Source organism: Cornus florida, unplaced genomic scaffold (assembly GCF_030987335.1).
Source record: "Cornus florida cultivar Cherokee Brave unplaced genomic scaffold, ASM3098733v1 CherokeeBrave_3.0.0_Hap2_Chr06, whole genome shotgun sequence".
Lineage (NCBI taxonomy): Eukaryota > Viridiplantae > Streptophyta > Magnoliopsida > Cornales > Cornaceae > Cornus > Cornus florida.
The window spans coordinates 60,744,352-60,765,409 of record NW_026775576.1 but is presented as its reverse complement, the minus strand read 5'-3'; the positions used below and the strand labels follow the sequence as shown (position 1 = coordinate 60,765,409).

Below are 21,058 nucleotides of genomic sequence, written 5' to 3'. Positions count from 1 at the left end.
TTATACAGAAATAAATTTATAAATAAATTTAAAATTTATAAAAATAAATTAAAAACAATGATAACCAAATATATTTTTTGTTTTTGTTTTATTTTTTATTTTTACAACAGTTAGAGTTACCAAACATGTTTTATTTTTAAAATTCTTGAAACGCATGGCTTACCAAACATGTTTTGCATGTTTCTGTTTCTGACATTTTCACAGCAAAACATCGTTCCCAAACGTGCTTCCGATTTTTGCCAAAATACTCCAATAGTAAAAACACTGTTTCTATTTTAGCCAAAAATAAAACGCCTAAAGCAAGACACATGCCAAAGAGGCCCTTAGCTTCTAAAATATTCTATATTCGAATAATTCTAGATTTAAGTTCTTCTATTATTTGTTGTAGGCTACGCGTTATGTTTCCTAATTCTTACGCAATGTAACAATTCCCAAGTGCTATCTGCCAAAATTCTAGAACTTGTACAAGTGTTTCTTTGGGTAGATTGTGGATAAAATAAGCTTTAGGGATGAAACTAAAATTTTTGCTTAATAAAGGGTTCAAATAAAATGTCTTAACTTTTAGTTCATGCTATGGTAAATATGCAAACTACCTTCATGAATTGGTAATATACCTTTACTATTACCACTTATATGTATATTTCCCGTTCTTCTAACCTTCGGTGTATAAGGCAGTATCTACGGTCTGCAATCTGTATGTAACTAATCGTATAACCGTTCCCTTTGACGAACCAGGCTCTCCTCTCTATCCATCTATATATAAATATATATAACACGCGCTGATTCACATGCTGATTACATGTATTGAATAAATTGGGCGCACAACATGTGTTCCATTGACTGAGATTTTCGTTGTAACTGTCTTCTATTGGGTGATCGATGATCTGAGGTTAGTAGATGAGTTCTTTCAAACAATGCCTAATTTGTTCGTTGATTTTGTATATGAAATTAACTTGTTAGGTTGGTCACAGTTGAATCGCTTTGGCTCACTCTTCACCTTATTGCAGCGTTTATGTTCTTGAAGTTTCTTTAATCTTGTTGATTTGCTTCCTTTCAAATATATAATGAATGAGTAGTTTCACATACATGTATGTGTGTGATTGGGCGTGGATGAAATCAAATCACAACGAAAAATTATGGAAAAATGTCATTTTCATTGTAAAGTTAAATTCCTTAATTTTCTTTTTAGGAATTGAATTGGGTAATGTTCAAACCACAAACAAAATAATATGCCATTCTCAGTCCTGAAAAAAGATCTTAAGTCTTCCCCTCACCGCTCCGCAATTCAAGAACAAGAACACCACTTTCATGTACCTGCGGATGGGAATGGTAAGATGGATGAGTGGAGTGACTAGGAGGGATAGGATCAATAATGAAAGTATGAGGAAGAAATTAGGTGTAGCACGTATTGGTGGGAAAATTAGAGAGAGTAGGCTTAGATGGTTTGGACATAGAGTACATACATCAGAGATCTAGAGATGCCCCAGTCAAACCAGTGAGACTAGTTGTAATAGAAGGTAAGAGGGGATGGTGACTAAAAATAACATGGGATTGGGTTGTTAAAAACGACTTAAAAAAATTAATAGAAATGACATATAGTAGAAAAGATTGGAGAAAGAACTCATGTGGCCGACCCATTCATATGGGATTAAGGCAAGGATGATGATGAGTCCTGAAAGAAAGAATGGCTCACAGTTGAATCGAGTCTTGTTGTCTTTCTGCCCCTTTATGTCTTGTTTTGGGCAAATCATAGTGGTTGCAACAAGATATAGATCAACAGCTGAATGGATGAGAAACATATATGTGTTTCCTTTTTGCACGTGTAGAGAAACCCGTATACCCCCTTTTTCTTCTCATGTTTACTTCTGTTTATTCTTATATATAATACTAATTGGCAATTGTTTGGGTCATGTTATTGGAGAAATTAGTTAATGATTTCAGATGAATGATGAAGGGTTTGAGTGATTTTAGCTCTTTAATGTGGTATGGTTTTCGCATAAGATTTTGTCATGTTGTCTGGACTGGATAATACTGATTGGGGGGCTGTGATATGTTACTGTAGCTGTATGTAGAGGGGCAGAGTTTATTCATAATGGCCTCAAGAGCGATATTGCGAAGGAAGAGGCACCTCTTCAATTATCTGAATCAGCCCACATGCTTGATTCGGGGTTTTTCATGTTTTGAGTATGGGGGTTCATCTCAGCTTCCTGATTCACGGGATTTGAGTTCGGCTGCCAGTTGTCCATCTGTGGATACAGATAATAGAAATGCAGATTTATTTTCCCTAACCAAGGGGGAGTCATCAAGTTTATCTGCAAGAGTATTTCTGAGGCAGAACTATTGTGTAATTCCAACTCCGGGTTATGGCACTGGAAGAACAGGGTTTTTATCCCCTTTGGGAGTTAGATGGATATCGGAGTCCATGCGCTATTCTTCAACCGCTACAGCAGGGCAACCAAAATTGAATAGCGATAATGATGGAAATGAAGAAAAGGATGCTAAACAAAGAAAGGAAGCTTCACCGGAAGAATGTGACCAAGCAGTCGAAGGTCTGAGCACGGTGAAAGCCAAAGCCAAAGCTAAGAAGCTGCAAGAACCCCAGAAGGGTGCTAAATTTATAATAAAGAGACTATGGACTATGCTTTTAGGGATTGGTCCTGCAATGAGAGCCGTTGCATCTATGAGCAGGTTAGAAAGATTTTGGTCTTTTGTTTTTGTATGTTTCATCTAAATTGATTAACCCTTCACTTACTAGTTGTTCTCTCCTTTTAGGGAGGACTGGGCAAAGAAGCTTCACCACTGGAAGGATGAATTTAAATCTACAATGCAACACTACTGGTTGGGTACAAAACTACTTTGGGCTGATGTTAGAATAAGCTCGAGGTTGCTTATAAAACTTGCTGGTGGGAAAGGTCTTTCTAGGAGGGAAAGGCAACAACTCACTCGAACGACAGCCGATATTTTCAGGCTAGTTCCTGTTGCAGTTTTTATTGTAGTTCCATTCATGGAGTTCTTACTGCCAGTATTCCTGACATTGTTTCCCAACATGTTGCCGTCAACCTTCCAGGACAAAATGAAAGAACAGGTAATGGTTTACAATTATTGTCACAAAATATCTTCAACTTCTCTAATCTCAATTCATGTAGTTGGCTAAAAATATTCATTTAAGTCTTTTCTCCACCATATGTTTTCATAAACTCTTTGAAGATTTGTTACATAACCTGGTGGTTCTTGACATAATTGGGCCTGTGATGCTTATAAATGATGCTGGATCGCTTTTCATGAGAAATTTTCATAATAGAAAAAGGAAATTGTTCATAAGAGAGAGAGAGAAAGGAACATTGTTCATAAGAATGCCTACGTGATGCACGTCTTTTAGTTTCTAATAATGACTTATTAGATAAGTGATCAAAGCTTAAAAATTATTTTACATTAAAATTTTATGATCTGGACATAGTTAACATTATTCTGTTTTTGTGTATTTCTTTTTTGTAATATATTATAATTTTGTCTTCAAAAGCTTAATTTTCTGTCTTTTTTTCCCTATTAGTACAATTGGAGGTGATGGTAAAGTTGAAATGCCTTCGGAACTTTCTACCAAAGAACCCACAGGTTCTTATATCAGTTGGTTTTCTGTTTTTTTACCAGAGATGCCCATTTACAACTAATCTACAACTTTAAATGCCTTCTGTTAGTAAATTCTCCACAGCTTATGATAGGAGCCATAGGGACATATATAAGATCTAGTTAAATTAGATTAAACAGTTCCAACTTTATTATGCTTTCAGTCTCTCCACATCAGACAAAACCAAAACATACTTTCTTATATGCCTCAAAGGATGACTTTCCAGAGGAAATAACAAACAGTTTTATTTCCAAAAAAAAAACTTAAATATTTATTTATTTAAGACTTAATGGAAAACATATAAGATTTGCATTCTTGTTTGATGAAGTTGTGGTAAAAAGGATGAGCAAATATCTTTGTTAATGAACCTAAGAAATTTTATGAAACTTATGTTTCATTAATAAATTTTATTCTTTAGGAAATTCTTCATTTGTTTGTGTACATTTCTAATACATTACATGGATTTGAGTATCTTTATTGGGTGTGGATGTGTGTCTAAATATCAAACTTCCCTAAATCTATTGTCTTATGATATGACTACTCAACTTGAAATGTGTCCAAAAGTTGCACATCTAAGTATGTTATGCACATGTAAAGACATAATATGATATATAATTGTACAATATATGGTGTTATTGTTCTTTATGGATAATTGGATATACATAATTATAATTTAAATAATGGGATGTGGTGAGAAAATGGAGATTCCATCAATCTCAGATGTAGGAAACCTTATCCAGCTATCAAATTTGGGATAGCTGTTTGATTTGACACATTTTCCATACACCTGCCCATGTTATGTTGTGTTGACTCAACTACATTGCGGGCAACAACATCCTTTTTTTTTTTTTTTTTTTTTTAGTAAGTAAAATTGTATTAAAGAGCGTTGAAAAAGGAAACACATCCCTTAAAAACTACATGAGGCCAACTTTCAAGGAGCCCAAAATATCGGCAATCTTCTCCATGGATTTACAATTTCTCCCTAGAACCCAACAAAAAGGGTGCTAATAATGGAGAGCTTCAGTGCTTCAATACGAGTCTCCTTTCATTCGAAGGATCTCCTATTTTTTTCGAGCCAAAAGCACCACCAAACGCATAATGGTGCTACCCTCCAATAATCATGGGCTTAGGCACCACTGTGCACCCTCTCTAAGTCTCCACCAAGCCTCTCGAGGACCTGGGCATAACCCACCGAACCCTAAACAAACCCAATAACAATCCGCAGCAGTACCGAGCCACAGGGCAATGCAAAAGGAGGTGATTCACCGTCTCCTCATCTCTTTTGCGCATGCAGTACCAATTGACAACAACCTGTCTCCTCCTCAAGCTATCCAAAGTCAGAATACTCCCCAACACAGTTGTCCACACAAAAAAAGCCACCTTGAGAGGGGCCTTCTAATGCCAAACAACTTTCCACGGGAAGGAAATTCCTGGAACATCCATAAGGCATAAAGAGACCAGACATCAAATCGGCCCTGAGAAGAGGGAACCCTTACCCTAAAGTCAAGACCAATGCCCCCCACCTCTTGACGGTAAGAAAGCTCCAGGAACCCAATGTTATCCTCCATTTCCCAATCTTGAAAGTGCCTCAAAAAATGCATATCCCAAGTCATTCTTCCACTATGAAGCTGATAGCAGTCAACCACCATGGCGTGCCTATCCGTGGCAATCCTGAAGAGTTTGGGGAAAGAGCATGCAAGAGAACAATCCCCACACCAAATGTCCTCCAAAAATCTGATTTCCCTACCTTCCCTGATTCGAAACCTAATTTGTTTAAACAATTCATCTCATCCCTTTCTCATGAATTTTCAAACCCCAACTCCACCTGAAATTCTCACCTCACGAGAACACCAGCCTCCGTTCTCTTTCCAAAAATTGCAAGCAATCAGTCTCCTCCTCAATCTATTTCTCTCCACACCAAACCTCCACAACCACTTTTTTTTTTTTTTTTTTTTCCTAGTTAGTACTTATACACACATGCCTTCACTGAAGTTCGAACCCCTGACCTCCCTTTGGGAAGTAGGGTCCTGGTACCGCTAGGCCACAGGCCTGTTGGTCCTCCACAACCACTTCCCCAAAAGGGCCTTATTAAATGGCTCCAATCTTCTAATACCCATGCCTCCCAATTGAATCGGGCTACAAACCTGCTCCTAGTTAACCAAATGGTACTTGAATTCTCTCTATTACCACCCTAAGGAAGTTCCTCTGAATCTGCTCAATCCTCTGTGCCACAGAAGAGGGAATATGAAAAAGCAAGAGGAAATAGGTAGGAAGACTTGACAAAGTGCTTTTCATTAAGGTTATCCTCCCACCTTTCGTCAAGTATTACTTCTTCGACCCTCCCAGCCTCCTCTCAAATCTTTCTACAACCGGATCCCAATCACCCACTCTCTTCAAAGACACCGCCAAAGGTAGCCCCACATACGTGATGGGAAAGGAATCAACGCTGCACCCTAGTGTGTCTGCAAGAGAAGCAATGTGAGGGACCTCCCCAATATGAACCATGACGCTCTTCCCCACGTTTACTTTTCAAGCCAGAAACAACTTGAAACCAAATCAACACACATCTCAAATATCTCGTCCGAGACTCATCAGCGTCACAAAAAACTAAGGTATAAATGAGAAATCTCCAACTGACTGAGAGGGTCCCTTCCCACCCTAAAACCTCTGATAAAGCCCAAATCCACTGCCCTTCTCATCATCATAGTGAGAGCCTTCATCACAATGAGGAACATGAAAGGGGAGAGCAGATCCCCCTCCCTTAATCCCGACGAACTGCTGAAAAAACCAGTCGGAGCTCCGTTCACCATAACCGAGAACCTAACAGTGGAAATACAAAGGTTAATCCACCTCCTCCACCTCTCCCCAAAACCCATCCTCTATCATATAGAGTAAGAACCTCTAGTTCACATGATCATAAGCATTCTCAATGTCAAACTTGCACAGAACCCCAAGAACCCCACATTACTCAATCTGGAATCAGTGCACTTGCCTGCAATAAGAACTGAGTCCAAAATCTGACGATCTCCAACAAAAGCATTTTGAGAGTCCAAGATAACCCTATCCATAATCTCTCTCAATCTTAGGGCAAGAACCTTAGCAATAAGCTTGTAAGTGCATCCCACCAAGCTAATAGGTCTGAAATCCCTAACATTTGACGCCCGCCCACCCCCCACCCCGCCGGACTAAAATTCTCTTCTGCGCAACAGTAAACCGTTCCCCTCAAGTTAGTGATGCACATTAAGAAAATGTTGTGATGTTAGGCTTGCATCCCAACATTTTCCTAGCATGCATCACTAACTAGAGGGGACCAGTTTACTATTGTGTAGGAGAGGATTTTGATCCGCCCCCCCTCCCTCCTCCTCCTCCTCCTCCTCCTCCTAGGGATAAGAGTAATGAAAGTGGCATTCAGACAGTTCTCAAACTGACCCTGAAGATGAAAAGCATGAAATGTGCCCATCACCTCCCCCCTAACCACCTCCCAGCTCTCCATAAGGAATCTCATTGTGTAGCAATCCGGGCCATGGGATTCATCCCCATTACAGCTTTTCAGAGCCAGCAATACTTCCTCTTCAGAAAAAGGCCTCTCCAACTTCACTATCCAAATCAGAAATCAAAGCAAACTGCAGTAAGGGTCTCCAACTAAAGGTACTGAGACCTCTAGTTGGAGATACTTGGGTAATGCAGTTTACTGTTAGGACAATATGAAGCCTTGATGCAAAAGCTTTAACTTGATTGTTGTAATACAAACTAAAATTGATAATTATGATTAGGGTTGGGTCCTGAGTCACGTAGAGTTGGAGCGCGAAAAAGCGCTAAATTATGACTTTTTTGAGGGTGGGATCATTTTAGAGCACCTCTTTTATATATATATTTACTGTTAGGACAATATGACTTTGATTGACAAACTTCATCCACAACAGTGTCTGTAATCTTGCTTTTAGTTTTTGTTTGTGTTTTAAAAGTTAGTTAAGTTAGGTAGTTGAGTTACCTCTTGTCCAAGGGCAGAAGAGGATTTCAAACTTTATATAAATGCAGAAACGTAATTTCAGCTGTCACTCATGCGCTTACCAATTAGGGTTTTTGTTTTCGTTGCATACATACAATTCAGGTTTTCAATTATGATTTGCTGCATTAAAATCCTTTTTGAAATGCATAGAAGTGTTTTTGGATCATTCCATATTTAAAATCCTAAGCCCAATTGGAGAAAGCACTTCGATCAATCAAGACTTAGTAACAAGGTTTGATTGATCAAAAGGTGCGAAAAAATAGTTTCCAAATCTGATTTGAACTCTTTTAAACCTAAGTCTTTTTATTTCCAGTTTTATAAATAAGACCCTAAGTCTTCGGAAAACCTATGCCAAGAGAATATAAGTGTAAGCAAGCACATATATTTGTGAGGCGATTTTAGAGTGCATCCTAGCAATCTAATTGCTAGAACTTTGTTTCTTTCATTCACCATCCATACATATAGTTCATGAGTGTTGAAACACACAATTCCTAGAATTTCAAGGATTTCAGCATCACATCAACCGATTGAGCGTGACTAGTCATTGGAGATCAAAGCATTGGTTAAAGAGCGGACCATGTGAAGAGCGAGTTTGTTGACTGACAACAGCAGAGATTTGATTGGATCATTTAGCATGACTCTAAATCAGATCTAACTTGGGGATTCTTGGGTTAGATTTTGATAACTTAGCTGTAAATCTTTCCTCTGATTATTGGATTTGATCTTCTTGGACTAGGTCCCATGTTTTTTTCATTAGGATTTTTCATGTAAAAAATCGGTGTTTTATGTGTGTGAATGATTTATGCTTTATATTTATGCACTCCACTTATTTCTATGTGTTTATTCTAGATTTTTCTCTTCTATATAGATGGATAGATATTTTTTTTTAAAGAAATCTCAACAAGATTACAACTTAACTCCATATTTTATTGTATGAATACAACAGTTTTTTATAAAAAAATACAACATATATAAGACAAATAAATATATATATATTTTTTAAATTGGCATCTTCAAGTGACTCAATAGTATATATTTCTCAATCCTACACTTCTTCAAGTACCAAAGATTCAACTCCCAAGGAAGCATTAAAAATGGTTTTAAAATATTTATAATTTAAAAAGTTTCCACTTTGACACATTATTTGAATCAAATTTTACAGTAAGGACTACATTTAATTAGAGATAAATCTAATTATTGATTGATAATTAGATTTTAATTAATTGTGCTAATTGGGAGTTGAAATTTGGTTGAAGTCCTTTAATTGTTCAAGTAAGACCTATTCACCCCCCCTGTAGGTCTAGATCACGTCCTTGCGCTAACTCTGCATTAAAGCCGAGTTATGCTCCTCAGTTTTTTCATATACATTTAAAATTATTAAATGCTAAACTATTTTATTAGATATTATATTTTTTGCTCCGATTTCATTATTACAAGATACACATATAAATGGAGTTAAAGAATCTAACTAAAGGTGTTGTACGCCATGTGGAAGTGAACTTGGAGTCCTTGCACAAGTAATAAGATAATACAACTCTGGATAGGTTTATGGGGTGCAAATAAATATAATGTGTTTATAAGGTATCCCGTTTTTCATTGCCAAAATAGAACTATAGGCATATTTATATGTACAGAGATAGCTAAATGAAAGGGAAAGAGACATCCAAACATTGCTGGCAAAGAGACATCAAACCACGTCCAGTGAAGAGGCCGGCATCAATGATTTGTGGTCAGTGATTACCATATATATAAACAGATCCTGACCTTTTGTTCTCTTCTTCTTTTTAAACCCATTAGGATATCTCCAAATTTCTGCTCTCAGATGAAAGATTTTGGAAGAAAGTGTCTGATGGTATTTGAATTTGATGGAGGAGGAGAGGAATCTGTGTTTCTGAATTTTGAGATCGCGAATCACCTAACTTGAGTTCACGAATTCTGGCCAAGTTGCTTCCAATTGGAGAATTTGCGTCACTGGAGCAGCACCCTTGTGAGACGAATTGTGTGACTTAGGTTGGTACTTGGTGGATACTCTCTATGGAGTAGTTAATTGTATTTAAGTTTATGGTTCTGTGACAATCACTAGGATTTGGATTGAGAAATTGGTAGCCATTCTATGATGTTTTGATTTTGGTTGAAACACCTAAAGCTAATCAACCTCCTCAAGAATCTTAGCGGACTTCTTATTTTGGTCAATTATAGTTCAGGGAAGGTTGGTCTTGAACAATTTTGTCCTTCTATTGGGGTGCCGGTTTTGTTCTTGGTATGTTGTGACCAAGTGTATGTTTTAACCAACTCGCTGATCTGTTTGGTTCTTGATATGTTGTAACCAACTCGCTGTTCAGTTTGCATACCAAGCCAACCCAAACCTAACCACGTTTCATCCTTAGGATTGTCTGTACAAATTGGCTATAAAGTATAAACTAGATTACTTTTAAATGTGTATATTATACTGAAGATAAGATGAATTGGTCGTCCTCATCGGGGAGAAATGGATTGGTGGTCGAGAACTTGTTAGACTACCCAAATAATTAGAGTAGGCCTTTAGATCGCATGAATTAGCATTTTGATTTTATGAGAAATGCCAATATCTTGCAAATGAGTAGGCTTTTTCCCAGTTACTTTTGCCATGTGCTTGATAGGATGCTTTGTCTTGGGGGTGGTTGACATCTGTATTATCTTAGATGTCAATATATCATTTTGTGGAAAAATTACAAATATCTGTGGGAAGCTTTAGGAAATTAATGAAAACTGTGGTTGAACTTCAGGAGATGTTAAGGATGCATGTTTTAAGGTAATTGATTGTAGTAGTTTCCACATCTGAAATACTACCAGATTATCTATATGTATATCATGTATAACATTGTGGTTTACATTAATCTTGAGGAAAACTTTGGTGAATAATTGTCATTAGGGATGGCAACGAGGTTGGTTTACCTAAACCCTACCCCGCCCCGTTTATCAATTTCCAGTTCCGAACTCCTCCCAAACCCGTCCCGGGTTTGTACTTGCAATCCCATCCCCGTTTAGTGAACAATTCATAGACCCTGTTACCGCCCCGGCCCAACCCGTTAACTGTGTTCCAATGTGAAAAATGGAGAGAGAGAGAGAGAGAGAGAGAGAGTATCGATCAAATACTGGAAGGAGAGAAACCATTGATGTGTATACACGCATGTGTGTGTGTGTGTGTGTGTGTGTATTGACGAAATCAGATTTTGAGAGGAAAAATCCTATATATACATATATAAATAGATGTATATATGCTTATATATTATACAAAATCCAAAGAAATTTCACATCAAGCAAGTGTACAATAGAGGGATGTCGATAGAGAGAGAATCGATGAACACAGATCGCTGGATGGTAAGGCTTTAGAAGATTGGTAGGGTCACGGACTCACAATCTGATTGGATGGCTGATTACTCAAGATCTGCTCCTAAACAACAAAATGATTTGATCAAAGCGCTTGATGATTCACGGTGGTGATTGGTTGTTGGTAAATTGTCGACGTGAGTGAGGGTGACTGATCGTTGATGGAAGTGGTTGGTAACAGTAGAAATACAATATAGAAGAAAAATGAGAGAATTGTGTAAAGGCTTGAATGAGATAAATCACTCATTCACATCTCTAGTATTTATAGATAAAAAGAGCACATGCTTATATAACAAGAGAGGAACAAAATAAAATCTAAATAAAATCACAGCATAATCTAAAGCATATTCTATGGCATATTCTATAGCATAATAAAATCTTTGCGAATATGGTAAGTCATTCCATAAATCGTGGCTATCATATATGCTAACACTGCCCCTCAAGTTGGTGGTGGATATCAAAAACGCTCAACTTGGACAATGCATTCTCAAACACAATCTTGCTAACGCCATTTGTAAGAATCTCTGCAAGCTGTTGAGAGCTTGTGACAAATGGAGTGCAAATTTGACTAGAGATGATCTTCTCTTGAATGAAGTGATGGTCCACCTCTATATGGTTAGTCCTGTCATGCTGAATGGGATTTGCTGCAATGCTAATGGCAGACTTGTTGTCACAGTAGAGTGAGAATGGGAGTGACACTGGAAGGCACAAGTCTGTCATCAAGGTTTCCAGCCATTGGAACTCACATACTCCAAGAGCCATAGCCCTATACTCTGCCTCTGCACTAGATGGAGAGACAACATCCTGCTTCTTACTGCGCCAAGTAACCACCAATAGTGGTATAATAACCCGAAGTTGACCTCCTATCTGAAACTGATCTTGCATAATCAGCATCTGTCCAAGCCCCAACACGTAAGTGACCATGATTAGCAAACAAAATACCACGGCCCGAACACCCTTTTATGTATCAAAGGATCCGAATAGCTGCCTGAAGGTGAGGGGTACGAAGAGAGTGCATGAATTGACTCACGACACTCACAGCATAAGTAATGTCATGTCGAGTCATGGATAATTAGATGAGCTTCCCCACAAGTCGTTGATACTGACCAACATCTGACAACAACTCCCCCTCAGAATCAGCCGATGATTCTACTCAATCGGAGTATCAACAGGACGAGCGCTAAGCTGACCAGAAGCAGAAAACAATTTAAGAACATACTTGCGTTGAGATATGAAAATGCCAGCGAGCCACCTCAATGCCCAAGAAGTACCGTAGGGGACCAAGATCCTTAATCTCAAATTGACGGCCAAGATAGCTCTTAACCTCAACAATTCCGGTAGTATCATCTCTTGTAAGAACAATATCATCGACATACACAATGAGAGTAACTGTCTTACCACCCAAATGATGCAAAAACAAGGTATGATCAGTTGCACTCTGATGGAAACCAAACTTGAGCATGACAGTGCCAAAGCGATCAGACCAAGCTCGAGGAGACTGCTTGAGGCCATACAGAGAATGATGAAGACGACATACCATACCAGAATGAGCAGGAGAACGAAAGCCTGGAGGAGGTACCATGTACACCTCCGCCTGCAAATCACCATTGAGAAAGGCATTCTTGACTTCTAACTGAAATAGAGGCTAAGATCGAATCGCAGCAACGGAAAATAGTACACGGATGGTATTCATCTTGGCAACAGGGGCAAAAGTCTCTTGATAATCTATGCCATAAGTCTGAGCATAACCCTTGGCAACCAACCGGGCTTTGTAACGAGCAACAGACCCATCTGGATTATGCTTAACTGTAAACACCTAACGACAACTCACAACCTTTCGTCCAATAGGAAGCGGAACCATGTCCCAAGTCTGATTTTTCTCAAGTGCTTGTAGTTGTTTTGTCATAGCATCACACCATTGAGGTTATGCTAGGGCATCTGCAACACTAGAAGGAAGAGGAACCGAGGCAACAAAAACAAGAAAGTTCTGATAGGAGGGTGAGAGAGCACAATTAGAAACAAAATTAGAAATAGGGTATGTACAAGAACGTTTACCCTTTTGAAGAGCAATGGGGCGATCATCAAGCGAAACAATAGCTTGAGAAGGCGGAGCTGGTGCTGAAGGAACAGGGCAGTAGATTGTGGGAGTAGAAGCTTGTACCTGTTGTCTCCGACTATAAACCTGTGGAAAAGGAACAATTCCCCCTGCTAGAGGGGTATCACGAGGAGGAATCATAGAAGACGAGACAGGTAACGGTAGAGGAGTTGAAAACGGAAGAAGGTGATCATCAGTTATATTCAATGGGAACCATTCACTTTGAGAACCAACTGAATCACTATAGAATGGTGTGTGCTCAAAGAAAGAAACATCCATGGATATAAACTGCCAACAATTGGGAGGATGGTAACACCTATAACCTTTTTGAGAGTGAGAATAGCCCAAAAACACACACTTCAAAGCCTTGGGGTCAAGCTTTGTACGAGTCTGCCCCAAATGCTGAACAAAACACACACACCCGAAGACTTGCGAAGGAATAAAAAAAAGAGATGAATTGGGATGTAAGATTGAGAGTGGGGCTGCAAAGTTAAGAACCCTAGAAGGAGTCTTATTAATGATGTTAACAACTATAAGAACTGCGTCTCCCCAAAATGACTGGGGAACATTCATGCTAATGCAGATTGCTCTGGCTAAGTCAAGGACGTGGCGATTCTTTCTCTCAGAACAGCCATTCTGTTGAGGGGTTTTAACATTAGCCATCTGATGCTCAATCCAAAATTCTGTACATAGCCGCTGTACCTCCCCATAAGTGTACTCTGTACTCTGGTTAGATATGAATTTTTTAGTGGTACGACCACATAGAGTCCGAACCATTGTCATAAATTTTTTAAGAATGGTGTACTCCTTATTTTTGGTTTTCATAAGATAAACCCATCTAACACGACTATAATCATCAATGAACAACACGAAATATCGAAATCCAAGACTAAAAGTAACTGGGCAAGGACCTCACACATCTGAATGAACAAGATCAAAAGGTGTTGAAGCAGATTTATTACTACTAGCAGGATAATTGGACCGAACATGTTTAGCCATGTGACATATCTCACAGGATAAATCTGACATTGCTACGTCACAAAATAAGGAAGGAAATAAATGTTTGAAATAACTGAAAGAAATATGTCCTAAACGCATGTGCCAACGCATAAGCAGGGCTTTATTAGATGAAACAGAATTAGAAAATGAAGCTGAATGTGCTTGAGGTGACAAAGGAGCATCCAACAGGTATAGACCGTCCACTTCACGCCCACTGCCAATCGTCCGTTTCGACACCAGATCCTGAAAAATACAATGAGAGGGAAAGAATGTTACACTACAATTTAATTGTTTAATAACGCTACTAACAGAAATAAGATTTGTAGTCAACTGTGGAACATGAAGTGTATCTAACAAAGTTAATGAAGGAGTAACTGATATGTGACCCTTCCCAGCAATGGAAGATGGAGAGCCATCCGCAAGGCGCACCTAGATTGGAAGAATGAGGACATACCAGTCATTTTGTCTGAGGCACCAGAATCAATGATCCATGGTGTTGAAGATGTAGATACGTTATGTGCAGATGCAATAGTACCTAAGTGGGCATAAGCGGAGGTTGGCTAAGATGATGCCTCCATTTGGTTGAAGAATTATTTGAACTTGTCCAAATAAGCTTAAGTCGCAGAAGATGTAGAGGCAGAGTTATCAGGAGTTGACAACGAGACTGGTTGTGTAACAGAATGTGCAGAGGATTGAGGCTGTTGTTTCTGTTGCGGTGGGCGTCCATGTAGAGCATAACAATGAGATTTGATGTGACCAATTTTTCTGCAATGCACACACTGTTCACGTTGTCGTCCTAGAGGAGGACCGGTGGTAGAGCTCTGAACTGATTGGGATGGTGCAATTCCTGAAAGGTTGGGAACTCGAACTGCTATAGCAATCAACAGAAGCAACACCTAATGCATGAGTCCGACAGCTCTTATCTAACAACACATAGGAGTATACATCCTCAAGAGTGGGAATGAAGATAAGCCCAATAAATGAACACGAGTATACTCAAACTCGTTGTTCAAGTCGGCAAGAAACCGAAACACTCGATTTTTCTCTACAATCCCTGCATATAAAATTGTATCATCTGGATCCTTCCAAAAGTGGAAGGAATCATAATATGACGTCTCCTCCCAAATAGCACGAAGCTTGGCGATGTAACCTGAAATTGTCAAGTCACCTTGAAATCTTGGTGATATCTCACCCCAATTGGAAAATCCGTGCATTATTCTGCCTTTGAGAATAAGTGCATTGAACTGAATCCCAAATCTCCTTAGCAGTCTTTATAAACTTATAGCCAACGACTATGTTTGGTTGCATCGAATTGACTAGCCAAGACATAACCACAATGTTATTTGCAAACCACTGTAGATATGCCTTCTTTAACTCAACTGGCTCTTTCTCAGAATCAGTAATATAGCCAATTTTGCCTTTGCCACCAATGAATATCTTGGCAGACTGTGCCCAAATCAAATAATTGGAGCCATCCAACTTCATTGTGATGATTTGAAGTCCTGGATTTTCTGATGAGTTGGTGGGAAAAATGGCACCACCAACCACAGAACTTGAGCCAAGAGAATTAACAGTCGAGGACCCTGAATCTGCCATAATTTGTCGCACGACAATAAAAAACTCCAAAAACACTAAAAATTTTGTTAAAAAATCAAAGGGTCTCCTCAGACCATAAACAATAACAATGTCTCTTCAGACCATTCCTGAAAAATCCAAATACATATTTTTTTTAAAGAGCGCTGCCCGCTAACATATAGGCAGACAACCTCCTTCTTAATATCCGGAACCTCTCTATAGACTAATTTTTTTTTTACCCAAGCCCTTCTAGGTGTTGGAGACCAACTATCTCAATTTACCCAACCCTAGAAGAGAAAAACAGAAATTGTAAAACTAAAAAATACCTGTTTTCGATCACACAACAGCAATACAGAAAAATATGTGTAGGCAACGTCACATGATGTCACAAACAGCCTAAGGTGGCTGTCGCACAAGTAGCAAGGCTGCTGAAAAGTGTGAAAAGGTGCTGGCTCTAATACCAAGTAGAAATACAATATAGAAGAAAAAGGAGAGAATTGTGTAAAGGCTTGAATGAGATGAATCACTCATTCACAACTCTAGTATTTATAGATAAACAGAGCACATGCTCATATTACAAGAAAGGAAACAAAATCAAATCTAAATCAAATCACAACATATTCTAAAGCATATTCCGTGGCATAATCAAATATCTGCTAATATGATAAGTCATTCGATAAATCGTGGCTATCATATATGCTAACAATAACTTGTTGGGGGTTGATGGGTGGTGACGCGACTTAAGGTTTAGAATGAGATGAAGTGACTGGAACTCTAGTCCTTAATAATATACTAGGGTAATGTAGTTTTTAAAAATAAAATAAAGGGTATATAGTAATATCAATATATAATCGAGGTGGGGCAGAAACCCGCCGGATCGGAGAAAATCGCCATCCCTAATTGTCATGTACCATTAGTGGTACTAAAGTTATGCACCGTGAGACAGTGACTAATCAGAGCAAGAAATAATAGGTCATCTTGTTAAAAATTCTTGTATTTTACTGTTGCATCTTTTCACTTGACTTACCTTCTTTTTCTTTTCTTTTTTTTCTTCTGTTTTTCATATTTGAAACTCATAGACTCACTTTGCTCCAAAGGGTTAACCTTCTACTTTCGAAGGTGAGGAAGTACCAATTGGGTACAACCCTTGCGTACTTTCTTTCTATTTTAAATTACCTTAATGAAAAGGTAATGGACTGTAGTATATTATATAAGATAGAAAAGGAATTGGTCAAAAATGAATTTTGGATAAGGTCCTTTTACTTGTTTGGAAATCTAATTTCTCAAAACCATTTATTTCTTCATGAAACGATGTTTGTGCATTAAGTTGATGAATGAGAAAGTAGTTGATGTTATTCCATCTTGAATCTCAAAAGCAACCATGAGTTAAGACGTTTGAGCAATTTGTAGCTCAAATAGGAGTCCAAAATAAAACCTTGGCTCATCTCTAGTCCGATTTCCTCAAATTTTAGTTTTTGTGAAAGCCATCTGTAGACATCAAATTTTATAGTATTTTTATCACCATTCCATCAGTTAAAATGTCAAAACTATTCTTTGATTGGTCAATCAACAATTCAGATCTCGACTTGGGTCCCACCTAGAGCAACTTGACCCACCATAAAATTTGGGCCCAAGTGATATACAATTACACATCACCATGGATAACTATTATCACTAGTGTTCCACACAATTTGGATAATAACAAGTGACACATGTTAAAGCCTCAGAGGAAATCACTGGGTTTCTCCACTGAGGCTCATGGGGTGAAGAAACGACAGCAGAACACAGAGTGAATACTGAAGCTCTAGTAGGCCCCTTACTCTTAATATTCTTAAACTCCAAATGTGAAGAACAATAAGCACATCAAATCATGACGTTCTTCCTTAGCAATTCAACAAGTTCAAAGAATTGTCAAACAAAATTGTTCGAGATCAAACTTCATCTGTCCTCAATCAGAAGTTCTTTTTCGTTCTTCCTAAATAGTTGAAGATGACTCTCAAACAGCTCTTGAATCTGAGCCAATGAAGGAGATTGAATTAGAGGAGACATCCTTTCTGTAAAGACTATTTACAGAGGATTGTACTTATTTATTTCACAAATTAACAAGATTGAGTTTATATCTCTACCTTTTCAGTTCCTTATTTTTCGGACTTGAAATTTGTTTGGACATCATCAAACTCCCAAACTTTTATTAGATGTAAATTTTTTAGAAAGAATATAATGCACAAACAACAAAGTTCCAATTTATTCTCTCTCATGTGAAATATATTGCACAATGCTAATTCCCACAGTTTCCGTGTTTTGCTTAAAAGATAACATGATTTGTTGTGGTATCTAAAATTTCGGAACAAACAAGCAGTTCTTACAAGGGCTTTTCAATCAAACCATGCTAAATCTGTATGAAACTAATCTAGCAGTGACCTCTGCACTTTTGGCATAATTTTGACTAGGATACAGATGCAATGATCCCAAAAACCTACTATGCCACTTCATTGCATTTTGTGTTGGTTAACTATTGTATCAGTAGGTGTAATCTGTTGACATGAAAATGTGGCTAAAATAGCTTGATCATCATTACTTAAGGGTCAATCAAATGAACGTACAAGCAGATTCTGGTTCATAAATGCTCCTCCTTTGCTATGCAGTCCCATTTCTTAATCAGAATTATTGTCTCAAATCAAATGCTCAACTTGTAGGAGGCACTGAAAAGGAAGCTAAATGCAAGAATAGAATATGCGAAGTTTCTACAGGACACAGTAAAAGAAATGGCCAAAGAAGTCCAAGACTCAAGAAGTGGAGAAACTAAAAGAACAGCGGAAGATCTTGATGAATTTATGAACAAGGTTTGTTATCATTGTCGTCGTTATCATTTTTCCTCTCTTGCGTGGTTTAGGTACCCCCAACAAGGGACGTAAAGTTAGTCGATGTTTCACTTGTTATCCTTTTCTTTTGTTTGTGGGCATTACCGTTTATCTTGTTTTATATTTTTCTAATGAATTAACAGGTTAGAACAGGTGCTGGCGTTTCGAATGACGAAATTTTAGGCTTTGCCAAGTTGTTCAATGATGAGCTTACTCTGGATAACATAAGCAGGTTGGTGTTGGTGCTGGACTTTATTATCTGAAATCTGAATATCCTTGCCATTTTAATAAAATTAATATTTCTTATTGGTGACACTATGCTTGATGATGAAAAAACTTGATTTGCTTGTTCAATGCAGGCCTCGGCTTGTAAATATGTGCAAATATATGGGTATCAGCCCATATGGTACAGATGCGTATTTGCGTTATATGCTTCGGAAGAGACTTCAACAGTAAGCTCTATTATGTCCATTTTGAATAAAGTTTGGGTACCCAATTTTAGAACTATTATACTCTTTAGGGTGTAAAGCTACCGGAATTGATTTCTAAAGAAGTTATTGGACTAATTAATCTGCTTCTACTGCATGCCGTCCAATTCAAGTATCTTTAAACCCACCATTATTGAGAAACAAGGTGTGCTCTGATGTGGATTTGGCATGCTTCTGGGATGAAATTGAGACATCTATCTTCCCTTCTTTGGATAGTAAAAGAGTATTATGGAGTGATCATAGCTCTTATCTGAGTGGAGGCACTGCTTATGCACATTATATATGATTGTGTATGTTTACAAACACCGCAAAGCATCTCATGCCTCTTCTCTTAAAATAACAACATATTTTCATGGCTTAAAGTATCAGATAAGAATGATAGATATCACCTGATAGGCTGATACATATTGGCATTGCACCTTGGCAAGAGAATGAATCATTGATATTGTCAATATGGATTTTGAATCCTATCATCCTGGTTGGTATCTGTTGGTGTCAAACAGCGGTCACAATGTTCATTCAGTCAAGTATGATTCATGCACATTTTGCCATTTTGGTGTTTCTGATTATATTGGACAGTAATTGTAAACTGCCATTTATGGAGTTCAGTTACTTTGGTCCTGGTTATCACTTTGAGTCAAATGATGGTCGAAGTGTTCATTTAGTTAAGTATGGTGCTTTGTCCTTGACAGTTTTTTTGTGTTGTGCTTTGCTTTACGCATTGGATTTGCTTCATCTTCAAGTTGAAATATTTGTTAGTGAATACATTCAGTTATACACTGCAATTGTTCAATAATATTTCACTTCTTTTGCTTAGAGAACTTGTCATTTCCTTTATTTTAATTTTACAAGTATAATCTAAGAGAATCCTTTTACTGCTGTATTCATTACTCTATAGTTGAGCCTAAGATTTGAGGAAAGTTGGAAAATTACTGCTGTTTTTGTAACTATTGTTGAGTGTAAGATTTGGAGAACTAGAAAAGCAAGAAGATGGAGGTAGAATACAAAGAGGTTGCTGTTGTCACGTATCCATCCGTCTCTTTGATGTGATAAGAGGGAGTGCCATAACCTTTTATTTGATTAAGGAATAAAAGGAGAAAAAGAACATGAAGGAAGTTAGAGTTCGTTTAGTTGAAAAGTTAAGGAAAAAAGGTATGGAAAGAGAAAAAGTGGTGGTGGTTTGTGTGGGTGGGTGGGTGGTGTTAGGTAGGCAGTATTTTGTTTGTACGTGTATTATCATTTTCAGGTTGGGTGAGAGAGTTTTATGGCCTCATTACATGTTTATTCAGCTGGTCCATTTTAAACCATGTGGATTGGCCATTGTTTGTGGGTTTGAGGGTCTGAGCTTTGTGTGGGCCTAAATTTTCTTTAGGAGACTGGTATAAGATCTTTAATTCAGCAATAAAACAATGGAAAACAGCTTTAAAGTAGAGCAGTTTAAGGTTCAGAAAGAAGAAAGAGTGGAAAGAATGTGAGAAGTGTTGGCAATTACTATGGAGTTCTTGGGCACTCTCTCGTCACATTTGAGGAAAGACACCTCACATATCACATATAATGAACTTCAGAAAATTTCTTCATACCATTTCCAAGACAAAGCCATACATCACTTTGTCTGGAGGACTATAGATTGGAGACTCAAAGTACCTGGTTGCCAATAAGGCTAAAAAAGTTAGACCTTTCATAAACCTACTAAAGCGATATATATATATATAAAAGTGAGATCTTAAATGAAAAGCTGACCATTCTACAGTTTGAAGTAACTAAGTTTTTTTAAATGCATTTTTCATATGAAACAGTTGAAGTTTGTGTAACTGGTTTTGGGGTTAGGTGAGAAGAAGAGAATAAGAGAGATGGAAGAAAGTCGTTAAAGAATCTCTAGGGTATGTAGGGATTTCTACAGTACCTCTCTCTTATATATTAAGACAAATCAACCAAATTCTAAGAAAAATTTTCTGGAAGGGTGCCAGTAGTCTTCAATCTGGTAGGGCCAAAGTCTGTTGGGAGGACATTTGTCTTCTTGGAACCAAGCCATTCTAA

General features: G+C 37.9%; 1 protein-coding gene across 1 annotated transcript in view; it reads left to right on the top strand.

The window, feature by feature from the left end:
• The first annotated feature begins 664 nt into the window (after positions 1–664).
• Positions 665–21,058, top strand: part of LOC132311656 (uncharacterized) — a 41,512-nt gene continuing 21,118 nt past the window's right edge. The window contains exons 1-6 of the mRNA XM_059809669.1: positions 665–889; positions 2,063–2,688; positions 2,773–3,085; positions 18,369–18,515; positions 18,677–18,765; positions 18,893–18,985. Coding sequence (XP_059665652.1) covers positions 2,093–2,688; positions 2,773–3,085; positions 18,369–18,515; positions 18,677–18,765; positions 18,893–18,985 — 1,238 coding nt within the window. The 5' untranslated portion in view covers positions 665–889; positions 2,063–2,092. The remainder of the gene's footprint in view (positions 890–2,062; positions 2,689–2,772; positions 3,086–18,368; positions 18,516–18,676; positions 18,766–18,892; positions 18,986–21,058) is intronic.